At 39.8% G+C, this 20,347-nt stretch overlaps 1 protein-coding gene across 7 annotated transcripts in view; it reads right to left on the bottom strand.

Annotated features, from left to right (window-relative positions):
- ATE1 (arginyltransferase 1) overlaps positions 1 to 20,347 on the bottom strand; it is a 90,116-nt gene that overhangs the window by 60,622 nt on the left and 9,147 nt on the right. For 5 of the 7 annotated variants that reach the window (XM_080621764.1, XM_080621762.1, XM_080621768.1 and 2 more), the window contains exons 6-8: positions 18,903 to 19,135; positions 17,160 to 17,288; positions 7,434 to 7,466 (exon numbers count right to left, since the gene is read on the bottom strand). In XM_080621764.1, coding sequence (XP_080477890.1) covers positions 7,434 to 7,466; positions 17,160 to 17,288; positions 18,903 to 19,135 — 395 coding nt within the window. Of the gene's footprint in view, positions 1 to 7,433; positions 7,467 to 16,021; positions 16,151 to 17,159; positions 17,289 to 18,902; positions 19,136 to 20,347 lie in introns of all 7 variants that reach the window. The other 2 variants (XM_080621763.1, XM_080621767.1) reach the window with 2 other exon arrangements.

The following is a 20,347-nucleotide window of genomic DNA, read 5'->3' as shown; positions in this document are numbered from 1 at the left end:
GCCAGGAATCTGCAAACAGCCTCTGCCATCCACCACTTACAGTAGTGACATGATAAAACAATGCAATTCATCAAGTTATTAACACATTATTACACACAAATTCTGCAGATACTCTTTGGTCTCCTTACTCTCCAACAAGAGACAAAGCCCTAAGGCAGAAAGGTGAAATACAGACATTTCATTCTGCTGGCTGCTCCCAAGGCAGGCTGCGGCTGCCTGGCTCCTCTGATACTTTCTGTCACAGCAAGGACCTTAATGTTTCTCTCCCCCAAGCCCCCAAGTACTGGAAAAATCAGTTTGTCAGAGAGGCCACTAAAGTTGCTTGAGAAAAGCATTTATAAAAAGAACTGATCAGCTTACTCTGAGCTTTACTCTTCCTGACCAACAAAACACCTTTTATCCAAGCACCTGGAGCTGTGTTGCAAGCAAATCTGTGGAACTTCTTTGTCAGCCCACATCAGAGCATCTTCTGCAAACCCCCTAAGGAACTCGCTATTGTTGTGCTCTGTGGGTTTGGATGTGCACTGAAGTATGTCTCCAGACAGGGTAAAGCACCTAGAGCCAAAACCTGATGCTTCAAATTAAGAAGAAAACGATCTTCTAATTTAAACTGTATTACACAACCAACTTTGGCATGCCATTTTCTCCCACGTCAAGTTTACTTTAATCCCGAATTCCACTGTGCTCAACTTAATTATCCATCTAGTCATGTTTTTCACTGCATTGCCAGATCTTCAGAAAGCCGCTTCTCACTCCATAAATCTGACAATATTGCCTACTATTACCAACTGTTTTGCATTACAACAACAGAAGGTGGGTTTAATCAAGTATTTTGATACAGTAGCGCAGACTGAAGAGATGATGGGCAGTGGAAGTTATTCTAATTGGTACCACATGTGTCAAAAGGAATCAGTCACGTGAACAAAAATCAGTTCAACTGACTTTCCCAACAAAAATAACGATCATATAATAAAGGGTTTGCATTTTTATACAGTAACAGAGCAGAAAACTAGATGTGGAGCTACGGATACTGGAAAAGTGAAACAATCAAATGTTTGAGAGCTCAGTCTGCAGCGTATGGAACTGGGTTTCTTCTCATTCAGGCAAAGCCTGCTTATTCAACAGTTACGGTTTCATACAATATCCATAACTTTTCAGTAGAGCCAAATGAAATCCTGTGGTCAGGAGCAAAACTTTAAGGCTGGGACACAGTCAAGGAAGAGACTGTCTCTAAGTTCTCCTCTCAGCTATTAGGGCGACAGAAAAGGTGAACCATCTCCTGCAAGCCCAGGGGAAATGTGATTGATAATATAACACACACTTGGCTAAGTAAGTTTCCGTTAAACCACGTTTTCTTTCTTTGTCAAAAACTCTTCACACAGGGTTTAATGAATATTAAAAAAAGACAGTCTAAGCCAACACGGGCAAAGGTTTTCACTCAGCACAGAGGCTTCTGAAGTTAAATAAATGCTGTGTCTGTGTGCAACCCCAAACCTCCAAATGGCATTGGATGGGTTTGGTCACTTCCGCAAACTGAAGTGTTAGCATCAGTGAAGAACTTGTAGTAAAGCATAAACTGCAGATACTTCCCTAATGCAATTACAGTGAAAGGTCATGAACATAAAAGGCTTGTGTTCTGTGACAAACAGCATAAGCTCAGCACTGATTTCAGGCTAAATGTTCAGGGATCTCCCCTACATTAAGCAAATAACACTTCAAAAACAGTAACGTTTTCCTCCTCCAAAAGTTTTTACCCTTTGTAATGCTTGTGTTTTGTTTGCTCAATTTTTCAGTGAATACTTGGCTCTTTTAACTTGATTTCTCATGCACCATCAAGACAATTTGACATGAAACGTGTCTGGAATATGAAACATCTTCCTGAAGCAGGTTATGGTTATACCACTTCACACTACTGATATGTCCACATAGGACCACATTTGTAAAAGGTGATGTAAGATATACCAGGGACATCAGGCGAGCAAGCCCCACCAGTAAGGGCTTACCTTATCTACTCAAAATTATACATTAGCCCTGGAATCAACCCAGAGGGACTAATTTATTTGAAATTAACAATTTCTACTCAAACTTCAATACAATGAATTATTATTATCTGATTACATTGTAACCTTTGAACTAAATCATAGAATCCCAGATTGGTTTGTGTTGGAAGGGACCTTAAAGCTCATCCAGTTTCAACCCCTGCCACGGGCAGGGACCCCTTCCACTAGAGCAGCTTGCTCCAAGACCCTGTGTCCAACCTGGCCTTGAACACTGCCAGGGATGGGGCAGCCACAGCTTCTCTGGGCACCCTGTGCCAGCGCCTCAGCATCCTCACTATAAAGAACTTCTTCCTAAGATCTCACCTTAAGTCCAGTACAAAAATTGAAACAAGTCATTTTCTCTCCAATGCTTAGACTATAACGCAGAGAAAACCACAACATATTCCATCCTATCTCTAATTCTATCCATCTTCATATTTTGCTAGCTAAAGATTCCACGAACACATTTGATTGCTCATATTTTACAATGCATTATTAAAACCTAAATACTTAATAGCAACTGGTACTACATATTGCCCCAATTAGTCCACCACAGGCAGTAACTGCTTATAATCAAACTTCAGTGATGATGACAGTGCTCAATTTTCTTCAAAGCACATTGGTCTTTGCTTTTAAGGGATGTTGTATTAATTCATTATTATTATTATGGAAAGTGCACTTGTTAACACACATGCCAGACCAGTGGGAACTGCAGAAGGCACTGCACACTTACCCAAAATGGGTCTTGACCATACAAACTGCATGATTATTTTTCTCTCTAAAGTTTCATGAGATTCCCTATCTTGAACTTTTCCATTTTACTCTCTATTGTGGACGGAGGGAGGAAGAAGCCATGAAATCCATGCTATCCCTTACACAAAGAAAAGAAAAAAGCCAGGAAACCCTGGACTTCTACACTCCAGTGGAAATTATTTGTTGAATAAGTAAACTGATTCATTCCAGCAGTTCCTTTCCCAAAGGTACAACACACAACCTGCGTATGGCTGATCTCAATCTCCTGGTTAGCAACATATTTCCTTTTCAGTACTATGTCCTCCTTTCATTAGAGATTAGTGGAGATGCTGTGAAAGCAGCCTACAAATACTGTGTCAGCACAGAGGTAGCACTGCATGTTTTCATGAAAATAACCCAGCAACGTGCCCTCACAGACAAAAAAGAAGCCAAAAGCATTCTGGGCTGCACCAGCCCATCAAGTAGGTGAGCTCTCCTCTCTGCTCAGCACTGATGGGGCTTCCTCATGCAATTAAAATACAGACTTACTAAGGCAAGTCCATAAGGGTGATAAAGATGATTAAGGGGCTTGAGCATCTGCTGTATACAATGAGTTTAAGAAAGCTGCAACTCCTCAGCCTCAAGGACAGGAGACATGGGGAGGTTTTATCAACATCTGGAAATACCTGATGGGAGGGAATGAAGATAAAGGAGCCAGATTCTTCTCAGAAGTTACCACTGACAGGGCAAGAAGCAATGCTTGCAAATTACAATACATTCAATCTGAACAGAAGGAAACAGGGTTTACCCAAGAAGGTGGTCAAGCTATGGCACAGGCTGGCCAGAGAGCCTGTGGGGCCTCCATAGAATCACAGAATAGTTAGGGTTGGAAAGGACCTTAAGATCATCCAGTTCCAACCCCCTTGCCATGGGCAGGGACACCTCACACTAAACCATGCCACCCAAGGCCTCTTATTCAAAACCCATGGTCCTCAATAACCTGCTCTAGCCAACCCTGCTCGTGTTGGACTAGTTGGATCTCAAGAGGTTCATTCCAACCTGAACAATTCTGTATCAAAACAAAGTTAATCAACTCACTGCATCAAAACGTAAGACACTGTCTACAGAGCCAACTTACGTACCTTACTGGAAAAGTATAGCATGTGACCTATACTGTCAGCTATTTAATCAGGACAGTTACAGCAAGCTTAAAATGCTATAAAGATTAGTGAAGCTGTGAAGGCACAAGGCAATGAATGCAGTAGCAAGAGATTTTTGACTATCACCCCATAGACATCATGGTGGTATGTACACGGCTATAAGAAAAAACCACCAGTTTCCCAAGATCTCCAAATGAAATGAGTTTTTAGTCCTGAACAGTGCATTGAACTGACTAAAAGATGACATTCTACAGAAGATGATACTGGAAATTACAGATTTGCAACAGTAACATTTGTCATTAGATCTCCTAACAATTAACACATACCAATAAAGCAAATAATGCAGAGCAGAAGCTGACATGCTTTTCAAAGAACAAAGATCTAGTTTCACAAACACCTTTCAGTTCCTTAGAATTCAGAAGTATCTCAACATGGATTATAGGAAACAAAGTGAGAACAAATGATAATTTACATAATGGAAAGCGCATGGAGTGACAGGCCAAGGGGAATGGCTTTAACCTGCCAGAGGGGAGACTGAGATGAGCTCTTAGGCAGAAGCTCTTCCCTGTGAGGGTGCTGAGGCGCTGGCACAGGGTGCCCAGAGAAGCTGTGGCTGCCCCATCCCTGGCAGTGTTCAAGGCCAGGTTGGACACAGGGTCTTGGAGAAAGCTGCTCTAGTGGAAGGTGTCCCTGTCCGTGGCAGAGGTTGGAATTGGATGAGATTTAAGGTCCCTTCCAACCCAAAGCAGTCTGTGATGCTATGAAAGCAGCTCACTTTCCATCACGCTGAATCCATTATGTTCTCCACACTGGCAGGCGAATCACTAAACAATATTGCAGCAAACTGAGCTGGTTATTTAAGAGTACTCAAGATGAAAGAACAAGAGCAGAGTGTAAACAACTATAGGAAAAATCCATAATACTGAGTGATTAAAAAGGCAGAGGAAATATCAAATGTTCATAAACCCACAGAACATAAATGCATGGGGGAAACATTGCCAGACACACACCCAAAACAACATGTATAAATTAGCAATTCACTCCAAAAGATACTTTTGAGAGCAGTTTTATGAAATCATCCATTTCATAAATGTATGTAGCATCAGTCAAGATGGAAAAAGACAAAAGAGCAATTAGAGAAGGATTTTAAAACAAAATAAAACCATCATTCAACTGCGGAATGTTACAATAAATCTGAGCACTGAGACTCATTCTAACTGCTGCATCATAATGACATGGAACAACCTGGGAAGGACAAAGGCAGATATAACTACAGGCCCAAACACCCTCCTAATCAAGCAGCAAAAACTAGGAATCAACCGAAGCAGTCCATATTTCATAGAATCATAGAATAGTTAGGGTTGGAAAGGACCTTAAGATCATCCAGTTCCAACCCCCCTGCCATGGGCAGGGACACCTCACACTAAACCATGGCACCCAAGGCCTCATCCAACCTGGCCTTGAACACCACCAAGGATGGAGCATTCACAACCTCCCTGGGCAACCCATTCCAGTGCCTCACCACCCTCACAGTCAAGAATTTCCTCCTTAGATCCAATCTAAACTTCCCCTGTTTCAGTTTGAACCCGTTACCCCTTGTCCTGTCACTACAGTCCCTGATGAAGAGTCCATCCCCAGCATCCTTATAGGCCCCCTTCAGATACTGGAAGGCTGCTCTGAGGTCTCCACACAGCCTTCTCTTCTCCAGGCTGAACAGCCCCAACTTTCTCAGCCTGTCTCCATACGGGAGGTGCTCCAGTCCCCTGATCATCCTCGTGGCCTCCTCTGGACTTGTTCCAACAGTTCCATGTCCTTTTTATGTTGAGGACACCAGAACTGCACACAATGCTCCAAGTGAGGTCTCACGAGAGCAGAGTAGAGGGGCAGGATCACCTCCTTCGACCTGCTGGTCACACTCCTCTTGATGCAGCCCAGGATACGGTTGCTTTCTGGGCTGTGAGCGCACACTGCAGCCGGCTCATGTTCAGTTTCTCATCGACCAACACCCCCAAGTCCTTCTCTGCAGGGCTGCTCTGAATCTCTTCTCTGCCCAACCTGTAGCTGTGCCTGGGATTGCTCCGACCCTGGTGTAGGACCTTGCGCTTGGCATGGTTAAACTTCATAAGGTTTTCCCTGTGCCCTTCTGCCATAAACACCCTCACCTTGGCAACAATTGGGAACCAGGCCAGGTTTTTGGCTAAGACTCCTGCATCTCTTAGACACTGTAGCTTTACCCCTCCAAACAAGGTAAGATTTGCCTATGTGAAGTGGTAAAATGGCAAGTGTTTAAATGCAGCTTCTAAGAAAGGATGAATAAAACCCACCCAAACAGTTCCCTCTACATTAGGCTGTTTACTGCTACAAAATTGCCTCCGTTTCTGCTACTACACACTGTATCTTTAAGTTACTCTTTTTGTGCCAGAGCCCATAGCCAAAACAAACTGAATATTAAAATGAGGAAATAAAGAAAGCCAGGAAGAATTTGGGTGTTCATGTTATTTGCAGCTAATAACAACATTGACAGTGTAAAAAATGACAAATTGAACGAATTGAAAGTAAAATCTAAACCTTCCCCTATTTTTCTTCAAAAGAGTAAACAGACTACACACTTACTACCTTTGCTTGTGGCAACTGCTTCAGAATCAAGAATTCCAAGAATCCCCTGGCCTCTGATACACAACCCCTTTTATTTAACTTCATCTAATTGAAGACATGTGTAGTGGTGCCACACAAAATTGAATTCAAGCTTGGAAATGTCAATAAAAAGTGTCTGTAAGTAACAATACTGGTGTAAACCTGGCAGGGAAGCGAGCATCAACATCTACGTAGCCATACGGAATGAAGAATATAATGGCAGTCTGCTGCCTGAGTTGACGAGGTGATAAAAGCCCTTTTCCTATAAAGTCTAATGAGCTCTATTACTCTTCAGCTTTCAGGAATGCAAAGGCCAGTGGACTCGGCAGAGAAAAGCAACAAACTCTCCACACATGGATTCAGTCAAGCTGCGACATATCACATTACCGGCGTAATTACTATAACCTGACAATTTCATTACAGTCACACAGTACTTAACTCTTTAAGACTAACAAGAAAGACAGTGCTAGAAATCCATAGCAGTTTGCTTACTTGAAATGAAGCAACAGCATTTCCCCTAAACTTTTAACTCAGACTGTAGTCAAATTGAAGTTTAGGAAGTTATTTAGTAATATATTCTTTTATTTCATAGAAATAAACCAAGGACAGAAAAGACAGCACTTTCTGCTGCTGGCTCTTAATGGAGTGATATGAAATTCAGTGGTAGCTTATTATCCAGCTGACTACCCAGCAAAAGAGTTCTCAGACTCCTTTGAAAACACACTGCTACCTTCCTCACCAGTTAGCGATGATACAAGCACTGTGCTACCCATCTATACCACCTCCATCATAATGGTTTGCTGTCTTCAGGGAGTGGAGAGGAAACAACACATTCATTTCAAAACCTGCATCTAAAATGGATACATACCTCCAGAGGAGAATCACAGAGGAATCGTGTGAACTGCATCGAGGTAGATTCATCAGAAATATGTGCCCAGAAAGACAGTCCAAATATGCAAAGCAGAAAATAAAGAAAAACATTAGCAGTACATCAGGATACAGGAACAGTCAAACACACTCTTTCAAAACCATCTATTTGAAGAACAGCATCTGATTTTAAGAGGTAAACAAAAGTTTAAGTCCCACATTCTATTTTGTTTAGAAGTACAAACAGATACAATAATGAACTATCCAAAGTACTTTTAAAATGTGATGTGAATTATCACCTTATAATACAGGTCTGTTTCTGGTGCCTTCATTTTAAATTACCCATTACCCTTCTCTGTCTGCTTGCAACAGAGAGCCTTTTCCCACCATCCCCTTGGTACATGCCCCATCACTAAAGCAAGGGGAGTACGGACTTCATCTCCCTTAATATACATTTATTAAGTCTATTTACATCCAGAATCATAAGCAAGCCCATTTTAAGTCTAAAGAGGAAGAAGAAGAAAAGGAAAAAAAAAGGAAAAGAAAGAAAAATCAACTTCCTGAAAGTGCAAGCATTTTCAAACCTACATTCTTTACTGAATACAAAGTGATGTGCTGCTGATGATCAGCCAAAAAAACAAAGGTTTAATGATGTGGAGCTTGTTCAAGATCCTAACAGTAATAAAACATAATAGGCATTTATTTATCATAATTTACTTATTTGACACAAATACTTCCTTATTGGTGGATTCCACATTAAATGTTATAAAGTTCTGGTATGTGTTTAACCCCAAAACATCCCTTTGTTAAAAAGCTAGTGTGTGTTACACAGATTAATCCTCCCTCCTCTAAGGGCTGGATGTTTTAATACACCAGCGTTACGCAAACTGCAAAGTAATAGCAAATAGGAACTTTCAATTCAAAGTTTGATAAGAAGAATATGACACCTACAAAAACATGACTGTTGTCAAGAACCCTATGAATTTCTTCAATTAATTAAAGAAGATTATTCTATTTAAAGAGGAATACTAAACATGGGGTGATTACTTGCCAGTCATCCTGGTTTTTCCCAGAGAAGGGAAGGAGCAGAAGGAAAGCAATAATAAGTGCAAACAACGCAAGTTGCTGACTTAGAACAGAGTTTCATACACAGCCTAAGTAATTAAAACTTCCCCTTTTCTTCAGAAGGTGCTATAAAACAGATCTCAGAAATAAAACCACAGCCTCTGGTAGAGTGTATATATATATATATTGATCTGCAAAGATTTACTAGACCATTCTCACTGTAGCTCAAAGTGAACACAACCTGAACCTCCTCTAAGACTGTGTCTCTAAGGAAGCGCAACTGTTGATGCTAAAATAATCAAGGCTATGTAGAAGTCTTACTTACAGAATCACAGAACAGTTAAGAGTTGGAAAGGACCTTAAAATAATCTACTTCAGATTTTCCCCCCCTCAAACATACAGCAGTAGCTGAACTATGGATGAACAGTAAACCTTTGAACACAGACTTTATGAAAGAAAACTTAATCTCTATAAGGTGATTCAGGACAGGAGATTGTGCTTTCCCTATAACGAACCATTTCAGACCTAGTCACCACCCCTCTAAGTCACTCAGTTTAGAAAACTGAATGCTGTATCTTAATTCAGTTCTAGGGGGTTTTTGATGTGGTGGATAGGGAGAGAAAACAAGAGGGGGAATAAAGATAACACTTAAAGAGAAATAAAACGTAATTCAGATTTTGAATTGCTCCATTCCATTAAATAAAGAACAGAGTTACAAATTCCTACACTGTGGCTGCATCAGTCCTTACAGCCAGTGAGTTTAGAATGTGCGGGCTTCAGAAATAATAAACCATGTGTTATTAATTTTCATGTCAGAAGACCCCCAATAGTTCTTAATCTGTAACTTTAGCTTTATAGTGTGAGTTAAAGCCTCTGGGTGAGAAAACGGAGCCAACGGCACTGTTCAAATAGTTTTATCAGTTCTCCAGGCCCTGCTGAACAATCCCTTGGCTTTGAGGGCAAAGGGGGACTCCAAGTGTAGCTAAAGCGTGACTTCTGCTTGCTGGGGAGTATATACTGTTACAGCTACCTATACTGCTGGCTAGAAAACAAAGTCTTAATTGTGCTTGAATTCGTATCACAATCTGATGGAGAAAAAACACCACTGCAAGTCTTGTTACTTTTACCTGTTGAAACTTGCTAAAGTTCTCAGGTTAGACAATCACCTTAAGTCCTAGAAAGCTTCAAAAGACTCAATCTTCTCTAGAAATCTATAAAGAAACAGCTACTCAAAATCCCAACAATCTTTTGTTCTGTGTTTGTTGTTTGGGTTTTTTTGTTAAGGGAGAATTTAATTGACATAAAGCTGGAGAATTTAATGAATTCAGATCAGCTGACCTCTGCCCTTACCTTCTCAACACTTATTCTCCCTTCCCAAATCATAGATTCAGAGACTGGTTTGTGTTGGAAGGGACCTTAAAGCTCATCCAGTTCCAACCCCCTGCCATGAGCAGGGACATCTTCCACTAGACCAAACTCACAGCACTTTCTTCCTAAGCCAGGGACCTATGGAATCTATACAAGTATTTAAACTGAAGTAAACATACGGTTCAGTTGCTAAATTAACAAACTCATTTAATACTGCAAGCTTATTGGGAACACAATTCAAAAAGGATTCAATAAACCATGAGAGAAACACAGTCAAAAGCTGGTGCTGCATGTAAAATAGCTCAATCTGTCACACAAGCACAATCAGAATCCCTTTCACAAAGCCATGCTTTTCTAATTTTAATTTCAAACTGAATTACATAAACTTTAGTCTTTCAAAAACTACACAATATATATGAAATCCAAAACATTTTTACTTTGGTGCAAACTAATTGCAACTGCCAGAAAGAACTAACAGAGCAATGGGAAATAAGCTTAAATAGAATTAATAAAACTAAGGGATGAATGCATCACTAAGGGATGAATACATCACTGCATCAAGGCAAGAGGGGCAGGAAAAATAAAAGGAAGATTTGGTTCAACCCAAAAGTACTTGCTCAAGTAAAAGCACATGCACAGCTTTAAAAAGCTGTAATTAATCTAGGGTGTTAATACCTGCTGCCTTTTGAAAGTGGGGGAAGATGTTCAGGTGCTTTGGATGCTAAACTGGAACAGTTTCATCTGGTAGCTCAGGAACTTTCTGAAGGCAAGCATTACTGATGTCACACATCATAGCCTGCTGAGGAAAACCAGCTTCGGGCTATCATAGAATCACAGACTGGCTTGGGATGGAAGGGACCTTAAAGTTCATTTAGTTCCAACCCCTGCCACAGGCAGGGACACCTTCCACTAGAGCAGCTTGCTCCAAGCCCCTGTGTCCAACCTGGCCTTGAACACTGCCAGGGATGGGGCAGCCACAGCTTCTCTGGGCACCCTGGGCCAGCGCCTCAGCACCCTCACAGGGAAGAGCTTCTGCCTAAGGTCTAGAGATAGATAAGACTTATTCTGGGACTGGCTCTATTCAGCATTTTCAACAATACACAAATGCTAACAAAATACAGTTTCAGAGATACCCACAGACCTGAAGGTGAAGAAAGACCCTTCAAAACATAGTACATAAGGAAAGAGACAACTTAAAGTTCAAATGAATGTCTCAAATGTAGTTTTCAGTACAAGAATTGGACTTACGAAACAGAAATAACTGCTGATGGGACAGAATGTACATTTCAGAACTACGATTTCAATTCCCTTCTGGAGTGATCAAAGAGCCTGGGGCTTTGTCTGCTCAGAAGAAAATTATCCACAAAATAATGGAGATTTGTTAGCCTCAGTGTAAAGACTTTTTAATTTTATATGGATATATAGAAAACTGAGTGTCAAAACCAGGAGAAACAATGTAAACTGATGCAGTAAGAATCTGAATTGAAATGATGTGATGGTGAACAAGCCACTTCATTGCTTGGATGAGCAAGTTCTGTGGCTCTTTAGGCATTTCAAGCCTAAAATCCATGAATCTGCAGCACTACAGTTCACAAGGGTCTCGCAAGTAAATGGGAGGAATCAGGTTGATAAAGGAATACTTTAAATCAGTGTTATCAGGGATCTGCAACATGAGCTCACTGCAGCAGCGACCACGAAGAGCCAATCATCAGCTTACTGCTGCCATCACCCAAAATGATACAAGAACTAATTCAAGAGCATTATAAAAGTATATAGCTGCCAAGGCAAGCGACAGCAGGTTAAAAATAACCTCAAACCTAATGAGTTTTTAAGCATTCTCTCACTAGAATGCTACAAAAGAAAGAGGAAAATAGGTTAGAGAGACCTAAAAGTTAACAACCAGCTGCTGCTTCCAGCTTTCAAATGGATCCAAATGTGCTCCTTGGCATGTCCCACCCTACTCACTCAGTTCTCCATAGTAGTTCAAGTGGATTTCTGGGAGGCAAATCCAAAAAACACTGGGAATGTAAAAAAAACCCCACTACACCTATTTCAGTAATTCTTTGCACCTCCTCAAACAGTGTCTCTTTTGTGTGTTGTGAAACTCCTTACTTCCAAGACAAATATTTAGTTAAGCACAAAGCAAAGAGTGTCCAGTCAGCTTTGCAGAGGGAACCAAGACACATTCTATTTTCCTTCAAGTTTGTCATTATAAAACACTCATGAAATGTGAAATAAAACGCTTGCTTCAGGAGGTCTAAACAGCAATAAACTGTTCAACTCTTGCTCTTTCTGGAAACTACTGTAGAATTTTTATGATCTTTTATGGAAATGTTTTCTAACATGTGTGACTGCCACATAACTTGTTTCAGTTACACTTGAGCCGTGTTTCTTAAAGACAAAGACTACAGTAAAAAGCCTCAAAATCACATTAATGGACAAGGTGTTATCGCATTGCTGCCCCCAGAGCAACCATTAAGCTCACCAGGAAAGAGGCAGGAAGAAAAAAGTGCTTCATTTCAAATTTTTACAGGACAATGTTATGTGTAAAACTCCATTTGGTATGACAGGCATTAGGGGCTTTTTTTTTTTAGCACAATAACTGAATACAGCTAAAGAACTAACCTAGCTGAGAGCTTTTAGATCACAGAATCCTAGAATGGCTTGGGTTGGAAGTTCACTTAAAGCCCATCCAGTTCCAACCCCCTGCCACGGGCACGGACACCTTCCACTAGAGCAGCTTGCTCCAAGCCCCTGTGTCCAACCTGGCCTTGAACACTGCCAGGGATGGGGCAGCCACAGCTGCTCTGGGCATCCTGTGCCAGCGCCTCAGCACCCTCATATTAAAGATTTTTTTTCCTAATATTGAATCTAAATCTTCTGTCAGTTTAAAACCACTATAATAACTTAGAATATAAATATATCTGACAGATACCATTCTACTTCACCAAACTCTCTACTCACCAATGAGAATGGTACTCAATATTGCAATGATGCTTCCAGAGAAAAGAAAAGTTTCATCACCACAGGGGTAGCAGCAGCTTTGGGAGTTACTTAGAAAAAGCTTAATCCACTGTGGAATTTCTACCTTGCTTTTTATTAGAACAAACAGAAATCACTGCCTTTATCAGGAAATGGCATTGCATGATTGAAATCCACTGCAGGACTCTCCGCAGCAAAACGTCAAACTGAATTCTTTTTAATGAACAATCACTATCATTAGTGCTACTGGAACATCCATCAGAGATGCAGAAGAAGAGCAGGAAGAAAAAAGGAGGAAGAGCCAAAATTCAGAAAGAGCCACAGTCAAAGGACACTGAAACCCCACTTGTCACTGATCTCAAAATGGCACTTGAGAGCACCCAGTAGTCCAAAGTCACGTTTGGTGTCAAATATTCCTTGGATTCCCTGCCCTGGAAATCATCTATTCCCCCTTCTCCCATAAAAATCTTGATGAAAGATGTATATAGATTACACAGGAGCAGAAGACGGCTTGCTTTCACACTCATCGAGCTTCGTGGCTCACACACCTTTTGTTAATGTTGTGAACTGGTTTATAACTTTCCACATTGGTTCTATTTTCACATAATCACCAATATTCTAAATCTATTCCTAAAATTGCCTCTTAATATGATGACAATATTAAACTAGTCTAGCAGCTAATATAGGCTGACAATATATTGTAATGCCAACAATCTAAGAATATATTCCAAGAAGAAGTTGTTAATATGTCCCCATAACAATTTTTGGTGAATTTTCTATTTAAATGTAGACAGGTTTCTGAACATAAAGTGTTCAGCCAAATATAGAATACTTTTCCTAAGCTAGAAACTTTTCAGACACAAAAGCATGCAGGGCTCTCCCCAAAAAGGAGATTCATCCCCCATACACAGATTAGTTTGCACAGATTAAAAGCTATGTTTGATTTTTAGATGCAAAACAAATTCCTGGATGTTTGCCACTTTAAAGCCCAACACAGACTTGTGACTGCCCTGATAAAAAGCACTGTGTATAGGACAGGATTTTATTCTATCTTTACTTAAAAATCTACTTGGCTCCATAATGTCTGTACAATACAGTAAAGTCTAAAAAGAGAAAGAAGAAAAGGTTTGAGGTCTTTCAAACAGCATTTTCCACCCTTCACCTCAATAACTTGGATCAGTTTTACCCTCTTTGGTACCTCCTGTTCTTAAAAGCGATTCGGATAATTCTCCTCCCACACAGTATGAAGAGGAAAAAAGGCTCCTAAACTACATCAAAATACATTTTGTGTAAAGTATTCTTCAGTTTACTTCCTGCAGGGATCAAATACAAAATGCTTTGATTGAAGTGACAGAGCTTTAGTGACCAGTAACTGTGAATAGAAAGATCTTCTTAACCAGACAGTCACGTGAACCCACAACAGAATTTGCTAGTGCTAAGGAGGGACCTAAATCAAAACCCATCAGCATCAGACTGAGCTTGTACATCTACTAGATGCTTCAGAGAAGGTCTTGTGTCTCCCCTGGAATACTATACTAAGCCTGCACAAACTGCCTTGATCTTCTCAATGTAGAAAGTAGGGAATTACCTGCGGCAAGTAACAAGGGAAAAGAAGAGGATAAAAATCCATTAAACTATTAGAAGTAAATAAAAATCAATCTCCTTCCTATTCAACAGCAATTCCCACCATAGACTTCACACCTTAACATAGCAGAAACCTGAATTGTCCTTAATACATCTTAGTAAGTTTTCCTCCCCTATTCCATGGGTGATTAAACCCAAGCCTACATCAAACCACGCACTCTGACCCAAACAGAGCTTAGCTAAACTGGGAGCTAACTGGTGTTCAGAACTGAACTGTAAGCAGTCATCATGATTCTGCCCTTGATTCACCACAACATAATGACTGTATTAAAAAATAAACCCATAATTCTAAACAAAGAATAAGTATATGAAGTTCTTATCAGCCACTCTGCAGCAACCAGATACTCAGAGCAAAAGCATGGGGGCATATATGCTGTATCTAAGCATTTCAGCTGAAAAACATCCATCATAGCAGACAAATCAAGTCCCTAAATCAGCCTGGTACAAATCTAGTAAATAGCTCAATCTTTTTTGGCATGTTTTCAATTTTTACATTATTATAATTAACCCAACTTATATCAGCAATTATAAAAAGAGCACAGACTACTGCTTATAGCTACAAGTCCTATTATTTCACAAAACAAAGGGAAATAAATGTTATGGCTTTCCACAGTAGCATTACAGAGAGCTCACAAAAAAGCTCTCCTTACACTCTTCTGAACTAAAGCCAAAACTGATTATGGGGTTTTCTTCTTCTACCTGGGAAGCAGCCACAGTTTGCTGGGTATCACTTCCGCAGGTATTGCCCACAAGAACACTAAAGTCTGAGTAGATAGCTGAACAATACTGAAGTTGGACTTCTGTGGTAAATAGAAATGACAGATCTGAGGTAGCAGCTTTATTAATTCTACTGATGAAAACCTTGTGCCACCTGCCAGAGAAACAGAGAATTGCTGCTTCTTTAGAACCCTACAAGTACTTCTATTAGAATTATTGAATTAGGATCAGCATCCTGTAAGCACCATTTAAAAAACAGGCCTTACTCATATGCAATGTGCTCTCACTGAATCTCAGACAAGCAGCTGGTGAGAATGTTTTTGCAGTGTTTCTGCTGCCAAGGTGAGTTCTAATTGGGAAGTGGGCTTTGTTTAGCAATGACATGTGAATGAAACTCAAGATTTTTAAAACCTTCACCTGTTTAATTAAGCAAGACCACAAAAAAAAATACGGAGAAATATGGAAAAGGTACCCAACAGCTTTAAAGCAGATGCCCTTGCTATCAAAAAAGCACCCCTTTTCTAGTGAAAGCCTCAGTCCCAGACCTCTTTACAACCAAATATACAAGCTCTATTTAACTCATTAACATCAGGTTTTGAGTTATGATGGTACATAACCCTTCCCTTTTCAGCTCAGCTTCCCCTGGGCTGGAGCCTGCAACAGAACCTTGCTAAAAACCACAACACTTTCTCCCCCAGACAGAAACTCCAGTATCTTAACATTTAGAGTCACTCTTTAAGAGACACCATTTCCCATCATTTAACTGTGCATTCGAAACCATGTTTTCATAAAGGTGCATGCAGTGAACTGTACCTCGTTCTCACCACACTCAGAAGGTGTATCCTTGTGTACAGCCATCTGATACTTGGCAAATAAAGTGGCTGACTGGTTGAAGGACGATTTGAACTGGGGGTCCTCAAAGGAGACAGGTACTAACCTCACCTTCAGAGCAAGGAAAATACAAGCAGACTGGTTTGAGTGCATATCATCAGATAACATGCTTCTGAAGGTCAGGCTAGTGAAAGATCTCCTCCTAGTCACTTCAAAGCCTCGGAAATCAGTTTTCTTCTTTAAACATCATAACCTCTTACAGGGGAAAGTCTGACAACCAAAACTAAGCTTAAACTGACTGTTGGTAACCTTCAAGGATAAAAATTGTACAACACTCCAAAGAAGCAATTTATGGAACCTATTTTTTTGACTAAGTATCTAACTACCCAACCACACATTATATTTTCATTGCACAGTCTCAAGGACTTCTAAGATGTGTTATTTTTAATGGCATATACTCAGGTTTAATGAGTACATATTCTTCCTACATATAACATGTCTCCCGACTCCTGACTAGTTTTTATCTTCTATTGTTCTTACAGTAGAGAGGTAGTATGCCTGACAGGTAACTATTATGCTCTGCCTGGGTATTACAAGAAGAAAACAATGTGTGATTTAGATGGAGTGCACAGATTACATTTTGGAGGGCTTAAACTGAAAGTTAAGAGAATTTATACAGCTTCTGTGACCTTTACACCAACAATTTATATGTGTGCTCAATTGTTAGCCCTGATTATCCTTATGGAAGCATTACAAACCAAAGCCAGTGAGACTAGTTATTAAGCTAAATGTCCAGCTGGTTTTAGTTCTTATGAAATTTGTATTTTTAAGGCCTACAACACCTACCTCCAAAAGCCTCATCCTCTCTACCTCTTACCCAGCAGCATTCATGTAATTTCTTTAACTTCTCTGAATGCAACTAAAACCAAGTATCTGTGGCACTCACAAAAAGGTATCAAAAGAATTTGCACTTTCAGGATGTCGATTTTCTTTGATACAGTATTTTACACACTCCTGAATATACAATGGATATAAAATCCAGATTTGTTTCTACAAGAAACAAGGCACACGAAATAGAGGGGAAGCTGAGCTCTGCCCAGAATGCATTTGGCCTTCTGACCTGATTTATAGTTGGTTTGTCAGGTGGGTCCTTGTGAACAACCATCTGGTAACGTTTATAGACCTGGTAAGACTCCTGAAATGTGGCTTTGAACTGTGAACTTGGTGGAGATGATCTCACCACCCTCACCTTCAGAAGAAGTTAAACACATTCATTATTGCAATGTCATACAATAACTATATATTTATACATATACAAACATCACAACAGAGAGAAGTTTTGACCTCCTGCACAAGGACCTTCACAATTTAATTCATATTAACAAATAGCCTTTGAATTTTCAGCTCCGTTTAGGCCATCGAAGGCTTTAATACTTACACTGAGTAACATACAAAGTTTACGAAGCACAAATTAAAACGAACTAAAACGCCTATAGAACTACACAAATAGTTTGCAGGAAATAATACCAAGAAGTACTATGCAGATTGACATTGTAGAGAGGTTTTCTTGTAGTTTCACACTACACTGAAAAATACTCCAAGGACCTGTGCAGTTGGAAGACTCCCGTGCTCTTAATCTAAAGACTCTGTTTTTACAGCAATAATTCCAAGGGGATTCCTTGACATGTTTCAAATTGAAAGAGGAAGATGAAACAATGTTTCCATATTTAATTACAAGTTAACTGTAATAGGAAGCGATCATCCTCCTCACCATCACCTTTACACACACAAAAAAGATATTTATAAAATCTATACATTAAAAATTGTTCTTCAGTATAAATGATTGCTCCCTAACCAAAAGAATGCCCTTACATGAACAGTGCCTTTCTTTTCAAGCGTGTTTAAGGACATGTTCATTTAAAAAACCCACATACTTTTCAGTATGGTTCTATCTTCACAAAAAGCTTTGGTTCTGATCTAGGTAACAAACTAATCACACTTGACAGCATAGTAAGCAGCAAAAAGAATCACACTGCTGGAACCATGCTCCTTTGAAATGCTACCTGCATCTTCTAAATGCAGATGTTCAGATAAAGCCATCATATGTCTGTTGCTATATAACTCATCAGTAAAGCTGGAGGAGTTAGTGAGGTGGATCAATTCCATGGCTTCTTGTCAGTTATTTTCCAATACCATCATTGATAACCAGTAACTATAAGAAAATACTTACATTCAGATGGTTTTACAGCTTTCAGGGCAAAAAAAAAATGGGTTTATGATTAACAAAAGTTAGGAAGTCCAAGTCTTCCAGTCTCTATATTCCTAATAGATTTACTGGCAACCAGTATAGTTAGCAAAGTTTTCTACCATCACTTTTACAGCTTCCAAAGACATCAACACATACCAATTGCAGTTACAAAGAGCAGCTGTCTTCCTATCTGTTTAATTTTATGAACAGTTACTGCTTTCTTGTCAAGACTCATTAGCATAGATAGCTTAAGCATTTATGCACTGCAGAACTAAATATTGAATCTCTCATCATTCAACACTCGGTTAACTCAAAGTCTTTCATTTTCAAGTCACGCTGTATGAAAGCAATTTGCAAGTCATTTTGGTAACTGTACAGGGCTCTGTCACAACTGACTGCAAGTGCACGAGTACCCTCTTGTGGTTACACAGAGCTCAACTGCAATATATATATAATATACATGTTAATATATATAAAATGCAGTACCATATATACTTCCAGACTTAAACTGTTCTCACTCCATAAAGTCACAGATTCTAAACACCTAAGCATTTAAAAACCTCCTTAATAGACTTTTCCTTACTCCACCTCCAACACCAGTGAACAAGATATTACCTCTAATTTGTGTTGTGCATCATCAGGTAAAGAGACAAAAACGAAGTCTTCAATGGTTTTAGGCTGGTTTGTTTTAGATTTAGAGTTTTGCAAGAGGAAAACTTGATCTGCTGCTTGAAGTTGAGATCCTTCCACTGTACACATCTGGTTCTGAAGGAGTTTCTGCAGTTTTCGCTCTTTACGTATGTCCTTTGCCTTTCGGCATGGGGGCTTGCTCAGGTCAGCCCCTTTCCCTAGAGGGCACAGGCAAAGAATTAAACACCATGATTTGCAACAAACAAGTAGTTCGTATATAATCACTGACAAGAAATGGTTAAAATCACCAATAATTGCAGACTGTGGTCTGAACATAACATGGTGTTTCACATTTACAACTACAACAATGCTCACCGCCAAGCTCAGTTGCAGTGATCCTTTTGTAAAGCTGTTTTAATGCAGCACTTTACCATGGGAACACCTTGACCACGATTCCACCCCAGAGCCAAGGACATATTTAACAACTAAAATGAAAGACTTCCTTCTAAGTCTGTCCTTAAATCAATTTGCCACATACCCCTTTCAGAAACAAAGAAAAGCTCCTATTTAATGTACAGTACAATGGTGTACGACATCCAAACACCTATAGGACAAGCCTGAAATACTGAAGGGAAAAAACACAATCACAAAACCCCACAGCCAATTTCACAGGGAATAGTTCTGCCACATCCAAAACCCAGGTGGCTACACCACTCTCCTGTAAAAGGCACACAAACACAAAAAGCATTTCTTTTTTGTCACCTGGAATCCTTATTCAGTGTATGGAAATGCTGCCAACACCAGTGCCATTATCATAGAATCATTAAATGGTCTGGGTTGGAAAGAAACTTATCTAGTACCAAACCCCTGCCAGTGCTACTAACGTCACGTAAAAGAAGAGTAAAAGGCTATATAAGCTTCCATCTTTGTTTAAAAATATATTCAGATTGTCTGCTTTTACTAATAAATAAACTTTTATCAATCTACCTCCGTCTTTAACAATCCATAACGTTAGAATCATAGAATCATAGAACAGTCAGGGTTGGAAAGGACCTTAAGATCATCCAGTTCCAACGCCCCTGCCATAGGCAGGGACACCTCACACTAAACCATGCCACCCAAGGCTCTGTCTAACCTGGCCTTGAACACCGCCAGGGATGGAGCATTCACAACTTCCTTGGGCAACCCATTCCAGTGCCTCACCATGTTCTATTTGTGAAATGTTATTTACTTAGAACAGAAGTCAAAGCTAGAAACTAAATGGATAACCATGGAAAACAGTACATAGCACAGCAAGAACTTAGCTTTTAAAGCATAACGAATCCAAACACATGCACAAATAAAAAGTCAAGCAGTTTATATTCCTCAGCAAAGAGGCTGAATTAATTTTATACTTATGATATAAATATAAGATAAAAAACCAAGATAGG

The sequence above is a fragment of the Psittacula echo genome (assembly GCF_963264785.1).
Source record: "Psittacula echo genome assembly, chromosome: 6".
Lineage (NCBI taxonomy): Eukaryota > Metazoa > Chordata > Aves > Psittaciformes > Psittacidae > Psittacula > Psittacula echo.
Note: the sequence above shows the minus strand (reverse complement) of the source record. Positions and strands in the feature narration are given on the sequence as shown.